The sequence below is a fragment of the Drosophila biarmipes genome, chromosome 2L, assembly GCF_025231255.1.
Source record: "Drosophila biarmipes strain raj3 chromosome 2L, RU_DBia_V1.1, whole genome shotgun sequence".
Classification (NCBI taxonomy): domain Eukaryota; kingdom Metazoa; phylum Arthropoda; class Insecta; order Diptera; family Drosophilidae; genus Drosophila; species Drosophila biarmipes.
In genome coordinates, this window is record NC_066612.1 from 23683232 (window position 1) to 23705316 (window position 22085).

The 22085-nt window shown below is 43.0% G+C and overlaps 4 protein-coding genes and 1 pseudogene across 4 annotated transcripts; 3 read left to right on the forward strand and 2 right to left on the reverse strand.

The window, feature by feature from the left end:
• Positions 1 to 2119: 2119 nt before the first annotated feature.
• Positions 2120 to 2621, forward strand: LOC127010613 (histone H3). Its single transcript, XM_050884850.1, has one exon. The coding sequence runs from the start codon at positions 2187 to 2189 to the stop codon at positions 2595 to 2597; it is 411 nt and encodes a 136-aa protein (XP_050740807.1). The 5' UTR covers positions 2120 to 2186; the 3' UTR covers positions 2598 to 2621.
• A 4722-nt stretch (positions 2622 to 7343) lies between these two features.
• Positions 7344 to 7750, forward strand: LOC127010616 (histone H3-like; annotated as a pseudogene).
• Positions 7751 to 10315: 2565 nt separating this feature from the next.
• On the reverse strand, positions 10316 to 10812 carry LOC127010618 (histone H2B). The gene has a single exon (XM_050884852.1). It carries the CDS (start codon positions 10810 to 10812, stop codon positions 10441 to 10443), a length of 372 nt encoding a protein of 123 aa, XP_050740809.1. The 3' UTR covers positions 10316 to 10440.
• A 1567-nt stretch (positions 10813 to 12379) lies between these two features.
• Positions 12380 to 18029, forward strand: LOC127010660 (uncharacterized). Its single transcript, XM_050885054.1, is given in 2 exon segments — positions 12380 to 12858; positions 17589 to 18029. Coding segments are annotated over 2 exon segments (828 nt in total). The 5' UTR covers positions 12380 to 12447; the 3' UTR covers positions 18006 to 18029.
• A 2712-nt stretch (positions 18030 to 20741) lies between these two features.
• LOC127010622 (histone H2B) lies at positions 20742 to 21113 on the reverse strand. Its single transcript, XM_050884856.1, has one exon. It carries the CDS (start codon positions 21111 to 21113, stop codon positions 20742 to 20744), a length of 372 nt encoding a protein of 123 aa, XP_050740813.1.
• Positions 21114 to 22085: the final 972 nt, after the last annotated feature.

Genomic DNA, 22085 nt, shown 5'->3' on the forward strand with positions numbered 1-22085 from the left:
GTATCTAAATGGAAAGTATATATGGCTCCAAAGTTCTTCAGAAAAAAACACAAATTGAACTTTTATCACGCATTTTATTGGCAAACGGCAAGCTGAAAATTTAGTTTCTTTGGTTAAATATGTTGTGGCCCTGAAAAGGGCCTTTTTGGATCTTCCTCCCCATACGCAGCAGGAGAAAATTACTTGGAGCTGGTGTACTTGGTGACAGCCTTGGTTCCCTCACTGACGGCGTGCTTCGCCAACTCTCCGGGCAGAAGTAGGCGAACAGCCGTTTGGATCTCCCGACTGGTGATAGTCGAGCGCTTGTTGTAGTGAGCCAGACGAGAAGCCTCGGCAGCAATGCGTTCGAAGATATCATTCACAAAGCTGTTCATGATGCTCATCGCCTTCGACGAAATGCCCGTGTCGGGGTGGACCTGCTTCAGGACCTTGTAAATGTAGATGGCGTAGCTCTCCTTCCTCTTGCGCTTCTTCTTCTTGTCGCTCTTGGTGATGTTCTTCTGGGCTTTGCCAGCCTTCTTGGCTGCCTTTCCACTAGTTTTCGGCGGCATTATTCACTTCACTTATGATTTCACAAACACAACTCACTGATCATAATGGTGCCCAAGCGCGTTCAACTTTATACTTTTTCTCGAGCCATGTTTTCAGGTCTGGGGCACCCACCCCTAACTGAACGCGCAGGCAGACGGAAAAGTATAAATATGTGGCTACCCGGGGCTCGTCGAGCATTCGTTTTTAGTGTGTAAAGTGAAATACTCGTAAAGCAAAATGTCTGGTCGTGGAAAAGGTGGCAAAGTGAAGGGAAAGGCGAAGTCCCGCTCCAACCGTGCCGGTCTTCAGTTCCCAGTAGGCCGTATTCACCGTCTGCTCCGCAAGGGCAACTATGCCGAGCGAGTTGGTGCCGGCGCTCCAGTTTACCTGGCTGCTGTGATGGAATATCTGGCCGCTGAGGTTCTCGAGTTGGCTGGAAATGCTGCTCGTGACAACAAGAAGACTAGGATTATCCCGCGTCATCTGCAGCTGGCCATCCGCAACGACGAGGAGTTGAACAAGCTGCTCTCCGGCGTCACCATTGCCCAGGGTGGAGTGTTGCCCAACATACAGGCTGTTCTGTTGCCCAAAAAGACCGAGAAGAAGGCTTAAACGTTTGATACATACTTGTACATAAACAAACATAAACAAACCCAACCGTCCTTTTCAGGACGACCAAGGTGTTACCAAAGAATTGAAGAATTTTCAATACTAATACCATATTATTAAAACAATAAGTATAAGAACGTGTGGGAAACAGATGTCGATTTTGTATAAGCGTTGGTCCTATAGCAGTCGGCCAGAAATAAGACGTAAGAGGTTCATCGCAAAATGGCGAATTTCCGTCAATGCTGTATCTGCGGCACAGCCTGTACAAAATAGATGTGTATCTACCTGAACCACTTTCATTTCAAATTTCATTTTGGTTCAATAAACATATATTATTTATGAAGCATCAACTTTCAAATCAAAGCATTATTGGAAAATGTGTCTCTTTGGAAATTTAAATGGTGGTCCTGAAAAGGACCGATTGCTGAAAAAGTACAAGCTGTACTAGTTTTTTAACCGCCGAAGCCGTACAGGGTGCGGCCTTGCCTCTTCAGTGCGTACACAACGTCCATGGCGGTGACGGTCTTCCTCTTGGCGTGTTCGGTGTAGGTGACGGCATCACGGATAACGTTCTCCAAGAACACCTTCAGAACGCCTCGTGTTTCCTCGTATATAAGTCCGGAGATGCGTTTTACACCGCCACGACGAGCCAAACGGCGGATAGCTGGCTTCGTGATACCCTGGATGTTGTCACGCAGCACTTTGCGGTGACGCTTGGCGCCTCCTTTTCCCAAGCCTTTGCCTCCTTTACCACGACCAGTCATATTTCACTTCTCTTCTCTACTGTTAACACACTGCACGGTACGAAAGTCACTGAAGAACTATTTCCAAATTTTCGACGAGCTCATATTTATACCTAAACCCCCAGAAACACGAGCGAGTCCGAAAGATATGTTCGTCTCGCTCTCCGCTCGACAACTGAGATGGACTCTGCTTCCCTCTCTTTTCAACCCTCCCCGTTTTGCTATATAAGGAGGTAGCAAATGCGGCTATCGTTTATTGTGTTTTGAAACGTGAAGTGAACGTGAACAGCAGTGAATTCGAAAATGGCCCGTACCAAGCAAACCGCTCGCAAATCGACTGGTGGCAAGGCGCCACGTAAGCAACTGGCTACTAAGGCCGCTCGCAAGAGCGCTCCCGCCACCGGAGGCGTGAAGAAGCCTCATCGGTACCGCCCTGGAACTGTTGCCCTGCGTGAGATCCGTCGATACCAGAAGAGTACCGAGCTGCTGATCCGCAAGCTGCCTTTCCAGCGTCTGGTGCGTGAAATCGCTCAGGACTTCAAGACTGACCTGCGATTCCAGAGCTCGGCGGTGATGGCTCTGCAGGAAGCTAGCGAGGCCTATCTAGTAGGCCTCTTTGAAGATACCAACTTGTGTGCCATTCATGCCAAGCGTGTCACCATCATGCCCAAGGACATCCAGTTGGCCCGTCGCATTCGCGGCGAGCGTGCTTAGGTCGAGACGGCTTCAACTGGCTGCCAGTGCGCTAACATAATTTGTACAAATCGGTCCTTTTCAGGACCACAAATTAATTCAATGAGATACTAATTTTATCTGGAGGCTTTAACATAAAAATAAAGAAAAATTATTTTCCGTCCCGTTTTTTTAAGTGAATTGAATAATTGTTAATTCATGTTTTCCAATTTGTACTGCCTTGATAAATTTAATAGTAGTCGGAAATTGTCTTTTGATTTGAGTTCCCGGGGTTTTTTATGTGACAGCTGCTGTGCGGTACCGATGGTCAAGACTTTCAAACAGAAAAAATAAAAAAAAATACTAAATGCAGCATAAAAAAATATTAACTGGGCTAATGAATCTGTTGGTTGTTTAATAAACAAAATTTCATATATTTTCTTTATAATTTTAACTGCAGTGCAACCTCCAAGATATTTTTTAATAGGGACGCAAAATAAACAGTTTGTAGCTATATGTATATATTTCTGAAAATTGTTTAGAGTATTTTGAAATATTAGATAAAGCTAATATATAATATTAGTTTTTTACAATATATTTTATTTTTTTTTTATCAAATGTTTTTTAACAAATTTCGTTTTGAATGTCGGCATGTATTGAGAAAGGGTAGCGTTATATGGAACAACCACGATCAACATAAGACATTCAAACATCAACAAAAAATATAAAAACTTTTGAGCGCTATTTATAAATTAGACATAGCTGCTAAGGAATGCATAACGTCTTATAAAAAACAAGAAAAATATTAAAACATGTACTTTTTATATTTTTTCTTTAATATTAACTTAAGTGTGGTCTCAGGCCTCAATGGAATTTATATATGGGACGGATATTAGCAAAATGTAGTGAAAACTATTAATAACAATGCCCCAAAAGCTGGACTGCGCTAAGCAAAGACATAATAAATATAAGAAAACATCGAACAAATACCACATTTTAAGTTAATTATATTTTTAACAATCAGAAAACTATTGCCGAGTGTGTTCTCACAGCCAATTTTGCATGTAGCCAAGGGACAACTTGAAACAAATAAAAAAATACCTAAAGTAATAATAAGTATAAAGACTTGTAGTATTACTTAAAGTAAAATGTTCAAACTTCATTTTTCCTTAGCAAGTTACAAAATATTTCTAGAAATCTTATTTTAAAATGTTTTTTTAAAGTAATTATTCATGTTACGAATGTCAATCTTGAAGTTGATACGGCTATAAAAGGTTACAAAAACAAGAACATAACATTTCTAGCACATTACCTTCTTAATTTATCGTTTTTGAATGTAAAACGATAAAAAAATTATTTAGTTTTAGTATCTTAAGCCCTGAAAATAAGAAAATAAGTTTGCACTTCAAGCAAAAATTAGCAGAGCAAATGACTGATGCCAGACTCACAGTTGAAGTGCTCTCCTCCTCGATTCTCATTCGAACGAAGCAGGTTGGTCACAAGCGCGCGCTCCGTTTTCTATACAAAAAAGTGTAGTTTAGTGAAAAAAAATGTCTGATTCTGCAGTTGCAACGTCCGCTTCCCCAGTGGCTGCTCCCCCAGCGCCAGTTGAGAAGAAGCTGGCCACCAAAAAGGCATCTGGTTCCGCTGCCTTAAAAGCAAAGAAGGCCGCTGCCCCGCCATCGCATCCGCCAACTCAACAAATGGTGGACGCTTCTATCAAGAATTTGAAGGAACGAGGTGGCTCATCTCTTCTGGCAATCAAGAAATACATCACCGCCACCTACAAATGCGATGCCCAGAAGCTGGCTCCATTCATAAAGAAATACTTGAAATCTGCCGTGGTCAATGGAAAGTTGATCCAAACAAAGGGAAAAGGCGCGTCTGGTTCATTCAAACTGTCGGCCTCCGCCAAGAAGGATCCGAAGCCTGCGTCTGCTGAGAAGAAGGTGAAAAGCAAGAAGGTAGCCGTCAAAAAGACCGGAGCCACCGCCAAGAAAGTTGCCGCCGCAGCTACCGACAAGAAGCCCAAGGCTAAGAAGGCTGTGGCCACCAAAAAGACCGCAGAGAAGAAGAAAACAGAGAAGGCGAAGGCCAAGGATGCAAAGAAAACTGGAACCGTGAAGGCGAAGCCAGCAGCAGCGAAGGCCAAGTCGACCGCAGTGAAGCCGAAGGCAGCAAAAGCAGCAAAGGCCAAGCCAGCGGCCTCTGCTAAGCCCAAAAAGGCGGTGAAGAAAGCAGCGGCGCCTGCTACCGCTAAGAAACCGAAAGCCAAGACTACGGCTGCCAAGAAGTAAATTGTGAAAAAGTACAGTACCTGGTACATGCTCGCAATCGTAATTTTAGATTTTGAAATCTGAAATTTAAACAAGCCCTTTTCAGGGCTACAACGTTCGTTTACAGGAGAAAGAAACTTTCAATTCACTTATCCGATTATTTTATGGCCATTCGCATTTTTCCACATTTGATTGGACTCGATTAGTTTATGATTAAAAAAGAAATATGTAATAAGAATATGTCATAACTTGTGTCTTAATACAAATAATTATAAGTGTACCCTTGTAGCCGCATTAATTTTAGCTGCTTTACCAGAGTATCTAAATGGAAAGTATATATGGCTCCAAAGTTCTTCAGAAAAAAACATAAATTGAATTTTTATCACGCATTTTATTGGCAAACGGCAAGCTGAAAATTTAGTTTCTTTGGTTAAATATGTTGTGGCCCTGAAAAGGGCCTTTTTGGATCTTCCTCCCCATACGCAGCAGGAGAAAATTACTTGGAGCTGGTGTACTTGGTGACAGCCTTGGTTCCCTCACTGACGGCGTGCTTCGCCAACTCTCCGGGCAGAAGTAGGCGAACAGCCGTTTGGATCTCCCGACTGGTGATAGTCGAGCGCTTGTTGTAGTGAGCCAGACGAGAAGCCTCGGCAGCAATGCGTTCGAAGATATCATTCACAAAGCTGTTCATGATGCTCATCGCCTTCGACGAAATGCCCGTGTCGGGGTGGACCTGCTTCAGGACCTTGTAAATGTAGATGGCGTAGCTCTCCTTCCTCTTGCGCTTCTTCTTCTTGTCGCTCTTGGTGATGTTCTTCTGGGCTTTGCCAGCCTTCTTGGCTGCCTTTCCACTAGTTTTCGGCGGCATTATTCACTTCACTTATGATTTCACAAACACAACTCACTGATCATAATGGTGCCCAAGCGCGTTCAACTTTATACTTTTTCTCGAGCCATGTTTTCAGGTCTGGGGCACCCACCCCTAACTGAACGCGCAGGCAGACGGAAAAGTATAAATATGTGGCTACCCGGGGCTCGTCGAGCATTCGTTTTTAGTGTGTAAAGTGAACTAAGTGAAATACTCGTAAAGCAAAATGTCTGGTCGTGGAAAGGGTGGCAAAGTGAAGGGAAAGGCGAAGTCCCGCTCCAACCGTGCCGGTCTTCAGTTCCCAGTAGGCCGTATTCACCGTCTGCTCCGCAAGGGCAACTATGCCGAGCGAGTTGGTGCCGGCGCTCCAGTTTACCTGGCTGCTGTGATGGAATATCTGGCCGCTGAGGTTCTCGAGTTGGCTGGAAATGCTGCTCGTGACAACAAGAAGACTAGGATTATCCCGCGTCATCTGCAGCTGGCCATCCGCAACGACGAGGAGTTGAACAAGCTGCTCTCCGGCGTCACCATTGCCCAGGGTGGAGTGTTGCCCAACATACAGGCTGTTCTGTTGCCCAAAAAGACCGAGAAGAAGGCTTAAACATTTGATACATACTTGTACATAAACAAACATAAACAAACCCAACCGTCCTTTTCAGGACGACCAAGGTGTTACCAAAGAATTGAAGAATTTTCAATACTAATACCATATTATTAAAACAATAAGTATAAGGACGTGTGGGAAACAGATGTCGATTTTGTATAAGCGTTGGTCCTATAGCAGTCGGACAGAATAAGACCTAAGAGGTTCATCGCAAAATGGCGAATTTCCGTCAATGCTGTATCTGCGGCACAGCCTGTACAAAATAGATGTGTATCTACCTGAACTACTTTCATTTCAAATTTCATTTTGGTTCAATAAACATATATTATTTATGAAGCATCAACTTTCAAATCAAAGCATTATTGGAAAATGTGTCTCCTTTGGAAATTTAAATGGTGGTCCTGAAAAGGACCGATTGCTGAAAAAGTACAAGCTGTACTAGTTTTTTAACCGCCGAAGCCGTACAGGGTGCGGCCTTGCCTCTTCAGTGCGTACACAACGTCCATGGCGGTGACGGTCTTCCTCTTGGCGTGTTCGGTGTAGGTGACGGCATCACGGATAACGTTCTCCAAGAACACCTTCAGAACGCCTCGTGTTTCCTCGTATATAAGTCCGGAGATGCGTTTTACACCGCCACGACGAGCCAAACGGCGGATAGCTGGCTTCGTGATACCCTGGATGTTGTCACGCAGCACTTTGCGATGACGCTTGGCGCCTCCTTTTCCCAAGCCTTTGCCTCCTTTACCACGACCAGTCATATTTCACTTCTCTTCTCTACTGTTAACACACTGCACGGTACGAAAGTCACTGAAGAACTATTTCCAAATTTTCGACGAGCTCATATTTATACCTAAACCCCCAGAAACACGAGCGAGTCCGAACGATATGTTCGTCTCGCTCTCCGCTCGACAACTGAGATGGACTCTGCTTCCCTCTCTTTTCAACCCTCCCCGTTTTGCTATATAAGGAGGTAGCAAATGCGGCTATCGTTTATTGTGTTTTGAAACGTGAAGTGAACGTGAACAGCAGTGAATTCGAAAATGGCCCGTACCAAGCAAACCGCTCGCAAATCTACTGGTGGCAAGGCGCCACGCAAGCAACTGGCTACCAAGGCCGCTCGCAAGAGCGCCCCCGCCACCGGAGGCGTGAAGAAGCCTCATCGGTACCGCCCTGGAACTGTTGCCCTGCGTGAGATCCGTCGATACCAGAAGAGTACCGAGCTGCTGATCCGCAAGCTGCCTTTCCAGCGTCTGGTGCGTGAAATCGCTCAGGACTTCAAGACTGACCTGCGATTCCAGAGCTCGGCGGTGATGGCTCTGCAGGAAGCTAGCGAGGCCTATCTAGTAGGCCTCTTTGAAGATACTTGTGTGCCATTCATGCCAAGCGTGTCACCATCATGCCCAAGGACATCCAGTTGGCCCGTCGCATTCGCGGCGAGCGTGCTTAGGTCGAGACGGCTTCAACTGGCTGCCAGTGCGCTAACATAATTTGTACAAATCGGTCCTTTTCAGGACCACAAATTAATTCAATGAGATACTAATTTTATCTGGAGGCTTTAACATAAAAATAAAGAAAAATTATTTTCCGTCCCGTTTTTTTAAGTGAATTGAATAATTGTTAATTCATTTTTTCCAATTTGTACTGCCTTGATAAATTTAATAGTAGTCGGAAATTGTCTTTTGATTTGAGTTCCCGGGGTTTTTTATGTGACAGCTGCTGTGCGGTACCGATGGTCAAGACTTTCAAACAGAAAAAATAAAAAAAAATACTAAATGCAGCATAAAAAAATATTAACTGGGCTAATGAATCTGTTGGTTGTTTAATAAACAAAATTTCATATATTTTCTTTATAATTTTAACTGCAGTGCAACCTCCAAGATATTTTTTAATAGGGACGCAAAATAAACAGTTTGTAGCTATATGTATATATTTCTGAAAATTGTTTAGAGTATTTTGAAATATTAGATAAAGCTAATATATAATATTAGTTTTTTACAATATATTTTATTTTTTTTTTATCAAATGTTTTTTAACAAATTTCGTTTTGAATGTCGGCATGTATTGAGAAAGGGTAGCGTTATATGGAACAACCACGATCAACATAAGACATTCAAACATCAACAAAAAATATAAAAACTTTTGAGCGCTATTTATAAATTAGACATAGCTGCTAAGGAATGCATAACGTCTTATAAAAAACAAGAAAAATATTAAAACATGTACTTTTTATATTTTTTCTTTAATATTAACTTAAGTGTGGTCTCAGGCCTCAATGGAATTTATATATGGGACGGATATTAGCAAAATGTAGTGAAAACTATTAATAACAATGCCCCAAAAGCTGGACTGCGCTAAGCAAAGACATAATAAATATAAGAAAACATCGAACAAATACCACATTTTAAGTTAATTATATTTTTAACAATCAGAAAACTATTGCCGAGTGTGTTCTCACAGCCAATTTTGCATGTAGCCAAGGGACAACTTGAAACAAATAAAAAAATACCTAAAGTAATAATAAGTATAAAGACTTGTAGTATTACTTAAAGTAAAATGTTCAAACTTCATTTTTCCTTAGCAAGTTACAAAATATTTCTAGAAATCTTATTTTAAAAAGTTTTTTTAAAGTAATTATTCATGTTACGAATGTCAATCTTGAAGTTGATACGGCTATAAAAGGTTACAAAAACAAGAACATAACATTTCTAGCACATTACCTTCTTAATTTATCGTTTTTGAATGTAAAACGATAAAAAAATTATTTAGTTTAGTATCTTAAGCCCTGAAAATAAGAAAATAAGTTTGCACTTCAAGCAAAAATTAGCAGAGCAAATGACTGATGCCAGACTCACAGTTGAAGTGCTCTCCTCCTCGATTCTCATTCGAACGAAGCAGGTTGGTCACAAGCGCGCGCTCCGTTTTCTATACAAAAAAGTGTAGTTTAGTGAAAAAAAATGTCTGATTCTGCAGTTGCAACGTCCGCTTCCCCAGTGGCTGCTCCCCCAGCGCCAGTTGAGAAGAAGCTGGCCACCAAAAAGGCATCTGGTTCCGCTGCCTTAAAAGCAAAGAAGGCCGCTGCCCCGCCATCGCATCCGCCAACTCAACAAATGGTGGACGCTTCTATCAAGAATTTGAAGGAACGAGGTGGCTCATCTCTTCTGGCAATCAAGAAATACGTCACCGCCACCTACAAATGCGATGCCCAGAAGCTGGCTCCATTCATAAAGAAATACTTGAAATCTGCCGTGGTCAATGGAAAGTTGATCCAAACAAAGGGAAAAGGCGCGTCTGGTTCATTCAAACTGTCGGCCTCCGCCAAGAAGGATCCGAAGCCGAAGCCTGCGTCTGCTGAGAAGAAGGTGAAAAGCAAGAAGGTAGCCGTCAAAAAGACCGGAGCCACCGCCAAGAAAGTTGCCGCCGCAGCTACCGACAAGAAGCCCAAGGCTAAGAAGGCTGTGGCCACCAAAAAGACCGCAGAGAAGAAGAAAACAGAGAAGGCGAAGGCCAAGGATGCAAAGAAAACTGGAACCGTGAAGGCGAAGCCAGCAGCAGCGAAGGCCAAGTCGACCGCAGTGAAGCCGAAGGCAGCAAAAGCAGCAAAGGCCAAGCCAGCGGCCTCTGCTAAGCCCAAAAAGGCGGTGAAGAAAGCAGCGGCGCCTGCTACCGCTAAGAAACCGAAAGCCAAGACTACGGCTGCCAAGAAGTAAATTGTGAAAAAGTACAGTACCTGGTACATGCTCGCAATCGTAATTTTAGATTTTGAAATCTGAAATTTAAACAAGCCCTTTTCAGGGCTACAACGTTCGTTTACATTCGCATTTTTCCACATTTAATTGGACTCGATTAGTTTATGATTAAAAAAGAAATATGTAATAAGAATATGTCATAACTTGTGTCTTAATACAAATAATTATAAGTGTACCCTTGTAGCCGCATTAATTTTAGCTGCTTTACCAGAGTATCTAAATGGAAAGTATATATGGCTCCAAAGTTCTTCAGAAAAAAACACAAATTGAACTTTTATCACGCATTTTATTGGCAAACGGCAAGCTGAAAATTTAGTTTCTTTGGTTAAATATGTTGTGGCCCTGAAAAGGGCCTTTTTGGATCTTCCTCCCCATACGCAGCAGGAGAAAATTACTTGGAGCTGGTGTACTTGGTGACAGCCTTGGTTCCCTCACTGACGGCGTGCTTCGCCAACTCTCCGGGCAGAAGTAGGCGAACAGCCGTTTGGATCTCCCGACTGGTGATAGTCGAGCGCTTGTTGTAGTGAGCCAGACGAGAAGCCTCGGCAGCAATGCGTTCGAAGATATCATTCACAAAGCTGTTCATGATGCTCATCGCCTTCGACGAAATGCCCGTGTCGGGGTGGACCTGCTTCAGGACCTTGTAAATGTAGATGGCGTAGCTCTCCTTCCTCTTGCGCTTCTTCTTCTTGTCGCTCTTGGTGATGTTCTTCTGGGCTTTGCCAGCCTTCTTGGCTGCCTTTCCACTAGTTTTCGGCGGCATTATTCACTTCACTTATGATTTCACAAACACAACTCACTGATCATAATGGTGCCCAAGCGCGTTCAACTTTATACTTTTTCTCGAGCCATGTTTTCAGGTCTGGGGCACCCACCCCTAACTGAACGCGCAGGCAGACGGAAAAGTATAAATATGTGGCTACCCGGGGCTCGTCGAGCATTCGTTTTTAGTGTGTAAAGTGAAATACTCGTAAAGCAAAATGTCTGGTCGTGGAAAAGGTGGCAAAGTGAAGGGAAAGGCGAAGTCCCGCTCCAACCGTGCCGGTCTTCAGTTCCCAGTAGGCCGTATTCACCGTCTGCTCCGCAAGGGCAACTATGCCGAGCGAGTTGGTGCCGGCGCTCCAGTTTACCTGGCTGCTGTGATGGAATATCTGGCCGCTGAGGTTCTCGAGTTGGCTGGAAATGCTGCTCGTGACAACAAGAAGACTAGGATTATCCCGCGTCATCTGCAGCTGGCCATCCGCAACGACGAGGAGTTGAACAAGCTGCTCTCCGGCGTCACCATTGCCCAGGGTGGAGTGTTGCCCAACATACAGGCTGTTCTGTTGCCCAAAAAGACCGAGAAGAAGGCTTAAACGTTTGATACATACTTGTACATAAACAAACATAAACAAACCCAACCGTCCTTTTCAGGACGACCAAGGTGTTACCAAAGAATTGAAGAATTTTCAATACTAATACCATATTATTAAAACAATAAGTATAAGAACGTGTGGGAAACAGATGTCGATTTTGTATAAGCGTTGGTCCTATAGCAGTCGGCCAGAAATAAGACGTAAGAGGTTCATCGCAAAATGGCGAATTTCCGTCAATGCTGTATCTGCGGCACAGCCTGTACAAAATAGATGTGTATCTACCTGAACCACTTTCATTTCAAATTTCATTTTGGTTCAATAAACATATATTATTTATGAAGCATCAACTTTCAAATCAAAGCATTATTGGAAAATGTGTCTCTTTGGAAATTTAAATGGTGGTCCTGAAAAGGACCGATTGCTGAAAAAGTACAAGCTGTACTAGTTTTTTAACCGCCGAAGCCGTACAGGGTGCGGCCTTGCCTCTTCAGTGCGTACACAACGTCCATGGCGGTGACGGTCTTCCTCTTGGCGTGTTCGGTGTAGGTGACGGCATCACGGATAACGTTCTCCAAGAACACCTTCAGAACGCCTCGTGTTTCCTCGTATATAAGTCCGGAGATGCGTTTTACACCGCCACGACGAGCCAAACGGCGGATAGCTGGCTTCGTGATACCCTGGATGTTGTCACGCAGCACTTTGCGGTGACGCTTGGCGCCTCCTTTTCCCAAGCCTTTGCCTCCTTTACCACGACCAGTCATATTTCACTTCTCTTCTCTACTGTTAACACACTGCACGGTACGAAAGTCACTGAAGAACTATTTCCAAATTTTCGACGAGCTCATATTTATACCTAAACCCCCAGAAACACGAGCGAGTCCGAAAGATATGTTCGTCTCGCTCTCCGCTCGACAACTGAGATGGACTCTGCTTCCCTCTCTTTTCAACCCTCCCCGTTTTGCTATATAAGGAGGTAGCAAATGCGGCTATCGTTTATTGTGTTTTGAAACGTGAAGTGAACGTGAACAGCAGTGAATTCGAAAATGGCCCGTACCAAGCAAACCGCTCGCAAATCGACTGGTGGCAAGGCGCCACGTAAGCAACTGGCTACTAAGGCCGCTCGCAAGAGCGCTCCCGCCACCGGAGGCGTGAAGAAGCCTCATCGGTACCGCCCTGGAACTGTTGCCCTGCGTGAGATCCGTCGATACCAGAAGAGTACCGAGCTGCTGATCCGCAAGCTGCCTTTCCAGCGTCTGGTGCGTGAAATCGCTCAGGACTTCAAGACTGACCTGCGATTCCAGAGCTCGGCGGTGATGGCTCTGCAGGAAGCTAGCGAGGCCTATCTAGTAGGCCTCTTTGAAGATACCAACTTGTGTGCCATTCATGCCAAGCGTGTCACCATCATGCCCAAGGACATCCAGTTGGCCCGTCGCATTCGCGGCGAGCGTGCTTAGGTCGAGACGGCTTCAACTGGCTGCCAGTGCGCTAACATAATTTGTACAAATCGGTCCTTTTCAGGACCACAAATTAATTCAATGAGATACTAATTTTATCTGGAGGCTTTAACATAAAAATAAAGAAAAATTATTTTCCGTCCCGTTTTTTTAAGTGAATTGAATAATTGTTAATTCATTTTTTCCAATTTGTACTGCCTTGATAAATTTAATAGTAGTCGGAAATTGTCTTTTGATTTGAGTTCCCGGGGTTTTTTATGTGACAGCTGCTGTGCGGTACCGATGGTCAAGACTTTCAAACAGAAAAAATAAAAAAAAATACTAAATGCAGCATAAAAAAATATTAACTGGGCTAATGAATCTGTTGGTTGTTTAATAAACAAAATTTCATATATTTTCTTTATAATTTTAACTGCAGTGCAACCTCCAAGATATTTTTTAATAGGGACGCAAAATAAACAGTTTGTAGCTATATGTATATATTTCTGAAAATTGTTTAGAGTATTTTGAAATATTAGATAAAGCTAATATATAATATTAGTTTTTTACAATATATTTTATTTTTTTTTTATCAAATGTTTTTTAACAAATTTCGTTTTGAATGTCGGCATGTATTGAGAAAGGGTAGCGTTATATGGAACAACCACGATCAACATAAGACATTCAAACATCAACAAAAAATATAAAAACTTTTGAGCGCTATTTATAAATTAGACATAGCTGCTAAGGAATGCATAACGTCTTATAAAAAACAAGAAAAATATTAAAACATGTACTTTTTATATTTTTTCTTTAATATTAACTTAAGTGTGGTCTCAGGCCTCAATGGAATTTATATATGGGACGGATATTAGCAAAATGTAGTGAAAACTATTAATAACAATGCCCCAAAAGCTGGACTGCGCTAAGCAAAGACATAATAAATATAAGAAAACATCGAACAAATACCACATTTTAAGTTAATTATATTTTTAACAATCAGAAAACTATTGCCGAGTGTGTTCTCACAGCCAATTTTGCATGTAGCCAAGGGACAACTTGAAACAAATAAAAAAATACCTAAAGTAATAATAAGTATAAAGACTTGTAGTATTACTTAAAGTAAAATGTTCAAACTTCATTTTTCCTTAGCAAGTTACAAAATATTTCTAGAAATCTTATTTTAAAATGTTTTTTTAAAGTAATTATTCATGTTACGAATGTCAATCTTGAAGTTGATACGGCTATAAAAGGTTACAAAAACAAGAACATAACATTTCTAGCACATTACCTTCTTAATTTATCGTTTTTGAATGTAAAACGATAAAAAAATTATTTAGTTTAGTATCTTAAGCCCTGAAAATAAGAAAATAAGTTTGCACTTCAAGCAAAAATTAGCAGAGCAAATGACTGATGCCAGACTCACAGTTGAAGTGCTCTCCTCCTCGATTCTCATTCGAACGAAGCAGGTTGGTCACAAGCGCGCGCTCCGTTTTCTATACAAAAAAGTGTAGTTTAGTGAAAAAAAATGTCTGATTCTGCAGTTGCAACGTCCGCTTCCCCAGTGGCTGCTCCCCCAGCGCCAGTTGAGAAGAAGCTGGCCACCAAAAAGGCATCTGGTTCCGCTGCCTTAAAAGCAAAGAAGGCCGCTGCCCCGCCATCGCATCCGCCAACTCAACAAATGGTGGACGCTTCTATCAAGAATTTGAAGGAACGAGGTGGCTCATCTCTTCTGGCAATCAAGAAATACGTCACCGCCACCTACAAATGCGATGCCCAGAAGCTGGCTCCATTCATAAAGAAATACTTGAAATCTGCCGTGGTCAATGGAAAGTTGATCCAAACAAAGGGAAAAGGCGCGTCTGGTTCATTCAAACTGTCGGCCTCCGCCAAGAAGGATCCGAAGCCTGCGTCTGCTGAGAAGAAGGTGAAAAGCAAGAAGGTAGCCGTCAAAAAGACCGGAGCCACCGCCAAGAAAGTTGCCGCCGCAGCTACCGACAAGAAGCCCAAGGCTAAGAAGGCTGTGGCCACCAAAAAGACCGCAGAGAAGAAGAAAACAGAGAAGGCGAAGGCCAAGGATGCAAAGAAAACTGGAACCGTGAAGGCGAAGCCAGCAGCAGCGAAGGCCAAGTCGACCGCAGTGAAGCCGAAGGCAGCAAAAGCAGCAAAGGCCAAGCCAGCGGCCTCTGCTAAGCCCAAAAAGGCGGTGAAGAAAGCAGCGGCGCCTGCTACCGCTAAGAAACCGAAAGCCAAGACTACGGCTGCCAAGAAGTAAATTGTGAAAAAGTACAGTACCTGGTACATGCTCGCAATCGTAATTTTAGATTTTGAAATCTGAAATTTAAACAAGCCCTTTTCAGGGCTACAACGTTCGTTTACAGGAGAAAGAAACTTTCAATTCACTTATCCGATTATTTTATGGCCATTCGCATTTTTCCACATTTGATTGGACTCGATTAGTTTATGATTAAAAAAGAAATATGTAATAAGAATATGTCATAACTTGTGTCTTAATACAAATAATTATAAGTGTACCCTTGTAGCCGCATTAATTTTAGCTGCTTTACCAGAGTATCTAAATGGAAAGTATATATGGCTCCAAAGTTCTTCAGAAAAAAACATAAATTGAATTTTTATCACGCATTTTATTGGCAAACGGCAAGCTGAAAATTTAGTTTCTTTGGTTAAATATGTTGTGGCCCTGAAAAGGGCCTTTTTGGATCTTCCTCCCCATACGCAGCAGGAGAAAATTACTTGGAGCTGGTGTACTTGGTGACAGCCTTGGTTCCCTCACTGACGGCGTGCTTCGCCAACTCTCCGGGCAGAAGTAGGCGAACAGCCGTTTGGATCTCCCGACTGGTGATAGTCGAGCGCTTGTTGTAGTGAGCCAGACGAGAAGCCTCGGCAGCAATGCGTTCGAAGATATCATTCACAAAGCTGTTCATGATGCTCATCGCCTTCGACGAAATGCCCGTGTCGGGGTGGACCTGCTTCAGGACCTTGTAAATGTAGATGGCGTAGCTCTCCTTCCTCTTGCGCTTCTTCTTCTTGTCGCTCTTGGTGATGTTCTTCTGGGCTTTGCCAGCCTTCTTGGCTGCCTTTCCACTAGTTTTCGGCGGCATTATTCACTTCACTTATGATTTCACAAACACAACTCACTGATCATAATGGTGCCCAAGCGCGTTCAACTTTATACTTTTTCTCGAGCCATGTTTTCAGGTCTGGGGCACCCACCCCTAACTGAACGCGCAGGCAGACGGAAAAGTATAAATATGTGGCTACCCGGGGCTCGTCGAGCATTCGTTTTTAGTGTGTAAAGTGAAATACTCGTAAAGCAAAATGTCTGGTCGTGGAAAAGGTGGCAAAGTGAAGGGAAAGGCGAAGTCCCGCTCCAACCGTGCCGGTCTTCAGTTCCCAGTAGGCCGTATTCACCGTCTGCTCCGCAAGGGCAACTATGCCGAGCGAGTTGGTGCCGGCGCTCCAGTTTACCTGGCTGCTGTGATGGAATATCTGGCCGCTGAGGTTCTCGAGTTGGCTGGAAATGCTGCTCGTGACAACAAGAAGACTAGGATTATCCCGCGTCATCTGCAGCTGGCCATCCGCAACGACGAGGAGTTGAACAAGCTGCTCTCCGGCGTCACCATTGCCCAGGGTGGAGTGTTGCCCAACATACAGGCTGTTCTGTTGCCCAAAAAGACCGAGAAGAAGGCTTAAACGTTTGATACATACTTGTACATAAACAAACATAAACAAACCCAACCGTCCTTTTCAGGACGACCAAGGTGTTACCAAAGAATTGAAGAATTTTCAATACTAATACCATATTATTAAAACAATAAGTATAAGAACGTGTGGGAAACAGATGTCGATTTTGTATAAGCGTTGGTCCTATAGCAGTCGGCCAGAAATAAGACGTAAGAGGTTCATCGCAAAATGGCGAATTTCCGTCAATGCTGTATCTGCGGCACAGCCTGTACAAAATAGATGTGTATCTACCTGAACCACTTTCATTTCAAATTTCATTTTGGTTCAATAAACATATATTATTTATGAAGCATCAACTTTCAAATCAAAGCATTATTGGAAAATGTGTCTCTTTGGAAATTTAAATGGTGGTCCTGAAAAGGACCGATTGCTGAAAAAGTACAAGCTGTACTAGTTTTTTAACCGCCGAAGCCGTACAGGGTGCGGCCTTGCCTCTTCAGTGCGTACACAACGTCCATGGCGGTGACGGTCTTCCTCTTGGCGTGTTCGGTGTAGGTGACGGCATCACGGATAACGTTCTCCAAGAACACCTTCAGAACGCCTCGTGTTTCCTCGTATATAAGTCCGGAGATGCGTTTTACACCGCCACGACGAGCCAAACGGCGGATAGCTGGCTTCGTGATACCCTGGATGTTGTCACGCAGCACTTTGCGGTGACGCTTGGCGCCTCCTTTTCCCAAGCCTTTGCCTCCTTTACCACGACCAGTCATATTTCACTTCTCTTCTCTACTGTTAACACACTGCACGGTACGAAAGTCACTGAAGAACTATTTCCAAATTTTCGACGAGCTCATATTTATACCTAAACCCCCAGAAACACGAGCGAGTCCGAAAGATATGTTCGTCTCGCTCTCCGCTCGACAACTGAGATGGACTCTGCTTCCCTCTCTTTTCAACCCTCCCCGTTTTGCTATATAAGGAGGTAGCAAATGCGGCTATCGTTTATTGTGTTTTGAAACGTGAAGTGAACGTGAACAGCAGTGAATTCGAAAATGGCCCGTACCAAGCAAACCGCTCGCAAATCGACTGGTGGCAAGGCGCCACGTAAGCAACTGGCTACTAAGGCCGCTCGCAAGAGCGCTCCCGCCACCGGAGGCGTGAAGAAGCCTCATCGGTACCGCCCTGGAACTGTTGCCCTGCGTGAGATCCGTCGATACCAGAAGAGTACCGAGCTGCTGATCCGCAAGCTGCCTTTCCAGCGTCTGGTGCGTGAAATCGCTCAGGACTTCAAGACTGACCTGCGATTCCAGAGCTCGGCGGTGATGGCTCTGCAGGAAGCTAGCGAGGCCTATCTAGTAGGCCTCTTTGAAGATACCAACTTGTGTGCCATTCATGCCAAGCGTGTCACCATCATGCCCAAGGACATCCAGTTGGCCCGTCGCATTCGCGGCGAGCGTGCTTAGGTCGAGACGGCTTCAACTGGCTGCCAGTGCGCTAACATAATTTGTACAAATCGGTCCTTTTCAGGACCACAAATTAATTCAATGAGATACTAATTTTATCTGGAGGCTTTAACATAAAAATAAAGAAAAATTATTTTCCGTCCCGTTTTTTTAAGTGAATTGAATAATTGTTAATTCATGTTTTCCAATTTGTACTGCCTTGATAAATTTAATAGTAGTCGGAAATTGTCTTTTGATTTGAGTTCCCGGGGTTTTTTATGTGACAGCTGCTGTGCGGTACCGATGGTCAAGACTTTCAAACAGAAAAAATAAAAAAAAATACTAAATGCAGCATAAAAAAATATTAACTGGGCTAATGAATCTGTTGGTTGTTTAATAAACAAAATTTCATATATTTTCTTTATAATTTTAACTGCAGTGCAACCTCCAAGATATTTTTTAATAGGGACGCAAAATAAACAGTTTGTAGCTATATGTATATATTTCTGAAAATTGTTTAGAGTATTTTGAAATATTAGATAAAGCTAATATATAATATTAGTTTTTTACAATATATTTTATTTTTTTTTTATCAAATGTTTTTTAACAAATTTCGTTTTGAATGTCGGCATGTATTGAGAAAGGGTAGCGTTATATGGAACAACCACGATCAACATAAGACATTCAAACATCAACAAAAAATATAAAAACTTTTGAGCGCTATTTATAAATTAGACATAGCTGCTAAGGAATGCATAACGTCTTATAAAAAACAAGAAAAATATTAAAACATGTACTTTTTATATTTTTTCTTTAATATTAACTTAAGTGTGGTCTCAGGCCTCAATGGAATTTATATATGGGACGGATATTAGCAAAATGTAGTGAAAACTATTAATAACAATGCCCCAAAAGCTGGACTGCGCTAAGCAAAGACATAATAAATATAAGAAAACATCGAACAAATACCACATTTTAAGTTAATTATATTTTTAACAATCAGAAAACTATTGCCGAGTGTGTTCTCACAGCCAATTTTGCATGTAGCCAAGGGACAACTTGAAACAAATAAAAAAATACCTAAAGTAATAATAAGTATAAAGACTTGTAGTATTACTTAAAGTAAAATGTTCAAACTTCATTTTTCCTTAGCAAGTTACAAAATATTTCTAGAAATCTTATTTTAAAATGTTTTTTTAAAGTAATTATTCATGTTACGAATGTCAATCTTGAAGTTGATACGGCTATAAAAGGTTACAAAAACAAGAACATAACATTTCTAGCACATTACCTTCTTAATTTATCGTTTTTGAATGTAAAACGATAAAAAAATTATTTAGTTTTAGTATCTTAAGCCCTGAAAATAAGAAAATAAGTTTGCACTTCAAGCAAAAATTAGCAGAGCAAATGACTGATGCCAGACTCACAGTTGAAGTGCTCTCCTCCTCGATTCTCATTCGAACGAAGCAGGTTGGTCACAAGCGCGCGCTCCGTTTTCTATACAAAAAAGTGTAGTTTAGTGAAAAAAAATGTCTGATTCTGCAGTTGCAACGTCCGCTTCCCCAGTGGCTGCTCCCCCAGCGCCAGTTGAGAAGAAGCTGGCCACCAAAAAGGCATCTGGTTCCGCTGCCTTAAAAGCAAAGAAGGCCGCTGCCCCGCCATCGCATCCGCCAACTCAACAAATGGTGGACGCTTCTATCAAGAATTTGAAGGAACGAGGTGGCTCATCTCTTCTGGCAATCAAGAAATACATCACCGCCACCTACAAATGCGATGCCCAGAAGCTGGCTCCATTCATAAAGAAATACTTGAAATCTGCCGTGGTCAATGGAAAGTTGATCCAAACAAAGGGAAAAGGCGCGTCTGGTTCATTCAAACTGTCGGCCTCCGCCAAGAAGGATCCGAAGCCGAAGCCTGCGTCTGCTGAGAAGAAGGTGAAAAGCAAGAAGGTAGCCGTCAAAAAGACCGGAGCCACCGCCAAGAAAGTTGCCGCCGCAGCTACCGACAAGAAGCCCAAGGCTAAGAAGGCTGTGGCCACCAAAAAGACCGCAGAGAAGAAGAAAACAGAGAAGGCGAAGGCCAAGGATGCAAAGAAAACTGGAACCGTGAAGGCGAAGCCAGCAGCAGCGAAGGCCAAGTCGACCGCAGTGAAGCCGAAGGCAGCAAAAGCAGCAAAGGCCAAGCCAGCGGCCTCTGCTAAGCCCAAAAAGGCGGTGAAGAAAGCAGCGGCGCCTGCTACCGCTAAGAAACCGAAAGCCAAGACTACGGCTGCCAAGAAGTAAATTGTGAAAAAGTACAGTACCTGGTACATGCTCGCAATCGTAATTTTAGATTTTGAAATCTGAAATTTAAACAAGCCCTTTTCAGGGCTACAACGTTCGTTTACAGGAGAAAGAAACTTTCAATTCACTTATCCGATTATTTTATGGCCATTCGCATTTTTCCACATTTGATTGGACTCGATTAGTTTATGATTAAAAAAGAAATATGTAATAAGAATATGTCATAACTTGTGTCTTAATACAAATAATTATAAGTGTACCCTTGTAGCCGCATTAATTTTAGCTGCTTTACCAGAGTATCTAAATGGAAAGTATATATGGCTCCAAAGTTCTTCAGAAAAAAACATAAATTGAATTTTTATCACGCATTTTATTGGCAAACGGCAAGCTGAAAATTTAGTTTCTTTGGTTAAATATGTTGTGGCCCTGAAAAGGGCCTTTTTGGATCTTCCTCCCCATACGCAGCAGGAGAAAATTACTTGGAGCTGGTGTACTTGGTGACAGCCTTGGTTCCCTCACTGACGGCGTGCTTCGCCAACTCTCCGGGCAGAAGTAGGCGAACAGCCGTTTGGATCTCCCGACTGGTGATAGTCGAGCGCTTGTTGTAGTGAGCCAGACGAGAAGCCTCGGCAGCAATGCGTTCGAAGATATCATTCACAAAGCTGTTCATGATGCTCATCGCCTTCGACGAAATGCCCGTGTCGGGGTGGACCTGCTTCAGGACCTTGTAAATGTAGATGGCGTAGCTCTCCTTCCTCTTGCGCTTCTTCTTCTTGTCGCTCTTGGTGATGTTCTTCTGGGCTTTGCCAGCCTTCTTGGCTGCCTTTCCACTAGTTTTCGGCGGCATTATTCACTTCACTTATGATTTCACAAACACAACTCACTGATCATAATGGTGCCCAAGCGCGTTCAACTTTATACTTTTTCTCGAGCCATGTTTTCAGGTCTGGGGCACCCACCCCTAACTGAACGCGCAGGCAGACGGAAAAGTATAAATATGTGGCTACCCGGGGCTCGTCGAGCATTCGTTTTTAGTGTGTAAAGTGAACTAAGTGAAATACTCGTAAAGCAAAATGTCTGGTCGTGGAAAGGGTGGCAAAGTGAAGGGAAAGGCGAAGTCCCGCTCCAACCGTGCCGGTCTTCAGTTCCCAGTAGGCCGTATTCACCGTCTGCTCCGCAAGGGCAACTATGCCGAGCGAGTTGGTGCCGGCGCTCCAGTTTACCTGGCTGCTGTGATGGAATATCTGGCCGCTGAGGTTCTCGAGTTGGCTGGAAATGCTGCTCGTGACAACAAGAAGACTAGGATTATCCCGCGTCATCTGCAGCTGGCCATCCGCAACGACGAGGAGTTGAACAAGCTGCTCTCCGGCGTCACCATTGCCCAGGGTGGAGTGTTGCCCAACATACAGGCTGTTCTGTTGCCCAAAAAGACCGAGAAGAAGGCTTAAACATTTGATACATACTTGTACATAAACAAACATAAACAAACCCAACCGTCCTTTTCAGGACGACCAAGGTGTTACCAAAGAATTGAAGAATTTTCAATACTAATACCATATTATTAAAACAATAAGTATAAGGACGTGTGGGAAACAGATGTCGATTTTGTATAAGCGTTGGTCCTATAGCAGTCGGACAGAATAAGACCTAAGAGGTTCATCGCAAAATGGCGAATTTCCGTCAATGCTGTATCTGCGGCACAGCCTGTACAAAATAGATGTGTATCTACCTGAACTACTTTCATTTCAAATTTCATTTTGGTTCAATAAACATATATTATTTATGAAGCATCAACTTTCAAATCAAAGCATTATTGGAA

Coding starts and splice junctions, on each gene's coding strand:
- LOC127010622 (XM_050884856.1), bottom strand. CDS start 21,113: ATGCCGCCGAAAACTAGTGGAAAGGCAGCCAAGAAGGCTGGCAAAGCC.
- LOC127010618 (XM_050884852.1), bottom strand. CDS start 10,812: ATGCCGCCGAAAACTAGTGGAAAGGCAGCCAAGAAGGCTGGCAAAGCC.
- LOC127010613 (XM_050884850.1), top strand. CDS start 2,187: ATGGCCCGTACCAAGCAAACCGCTCGCAAATCGACTGGTGGCAAGGCG.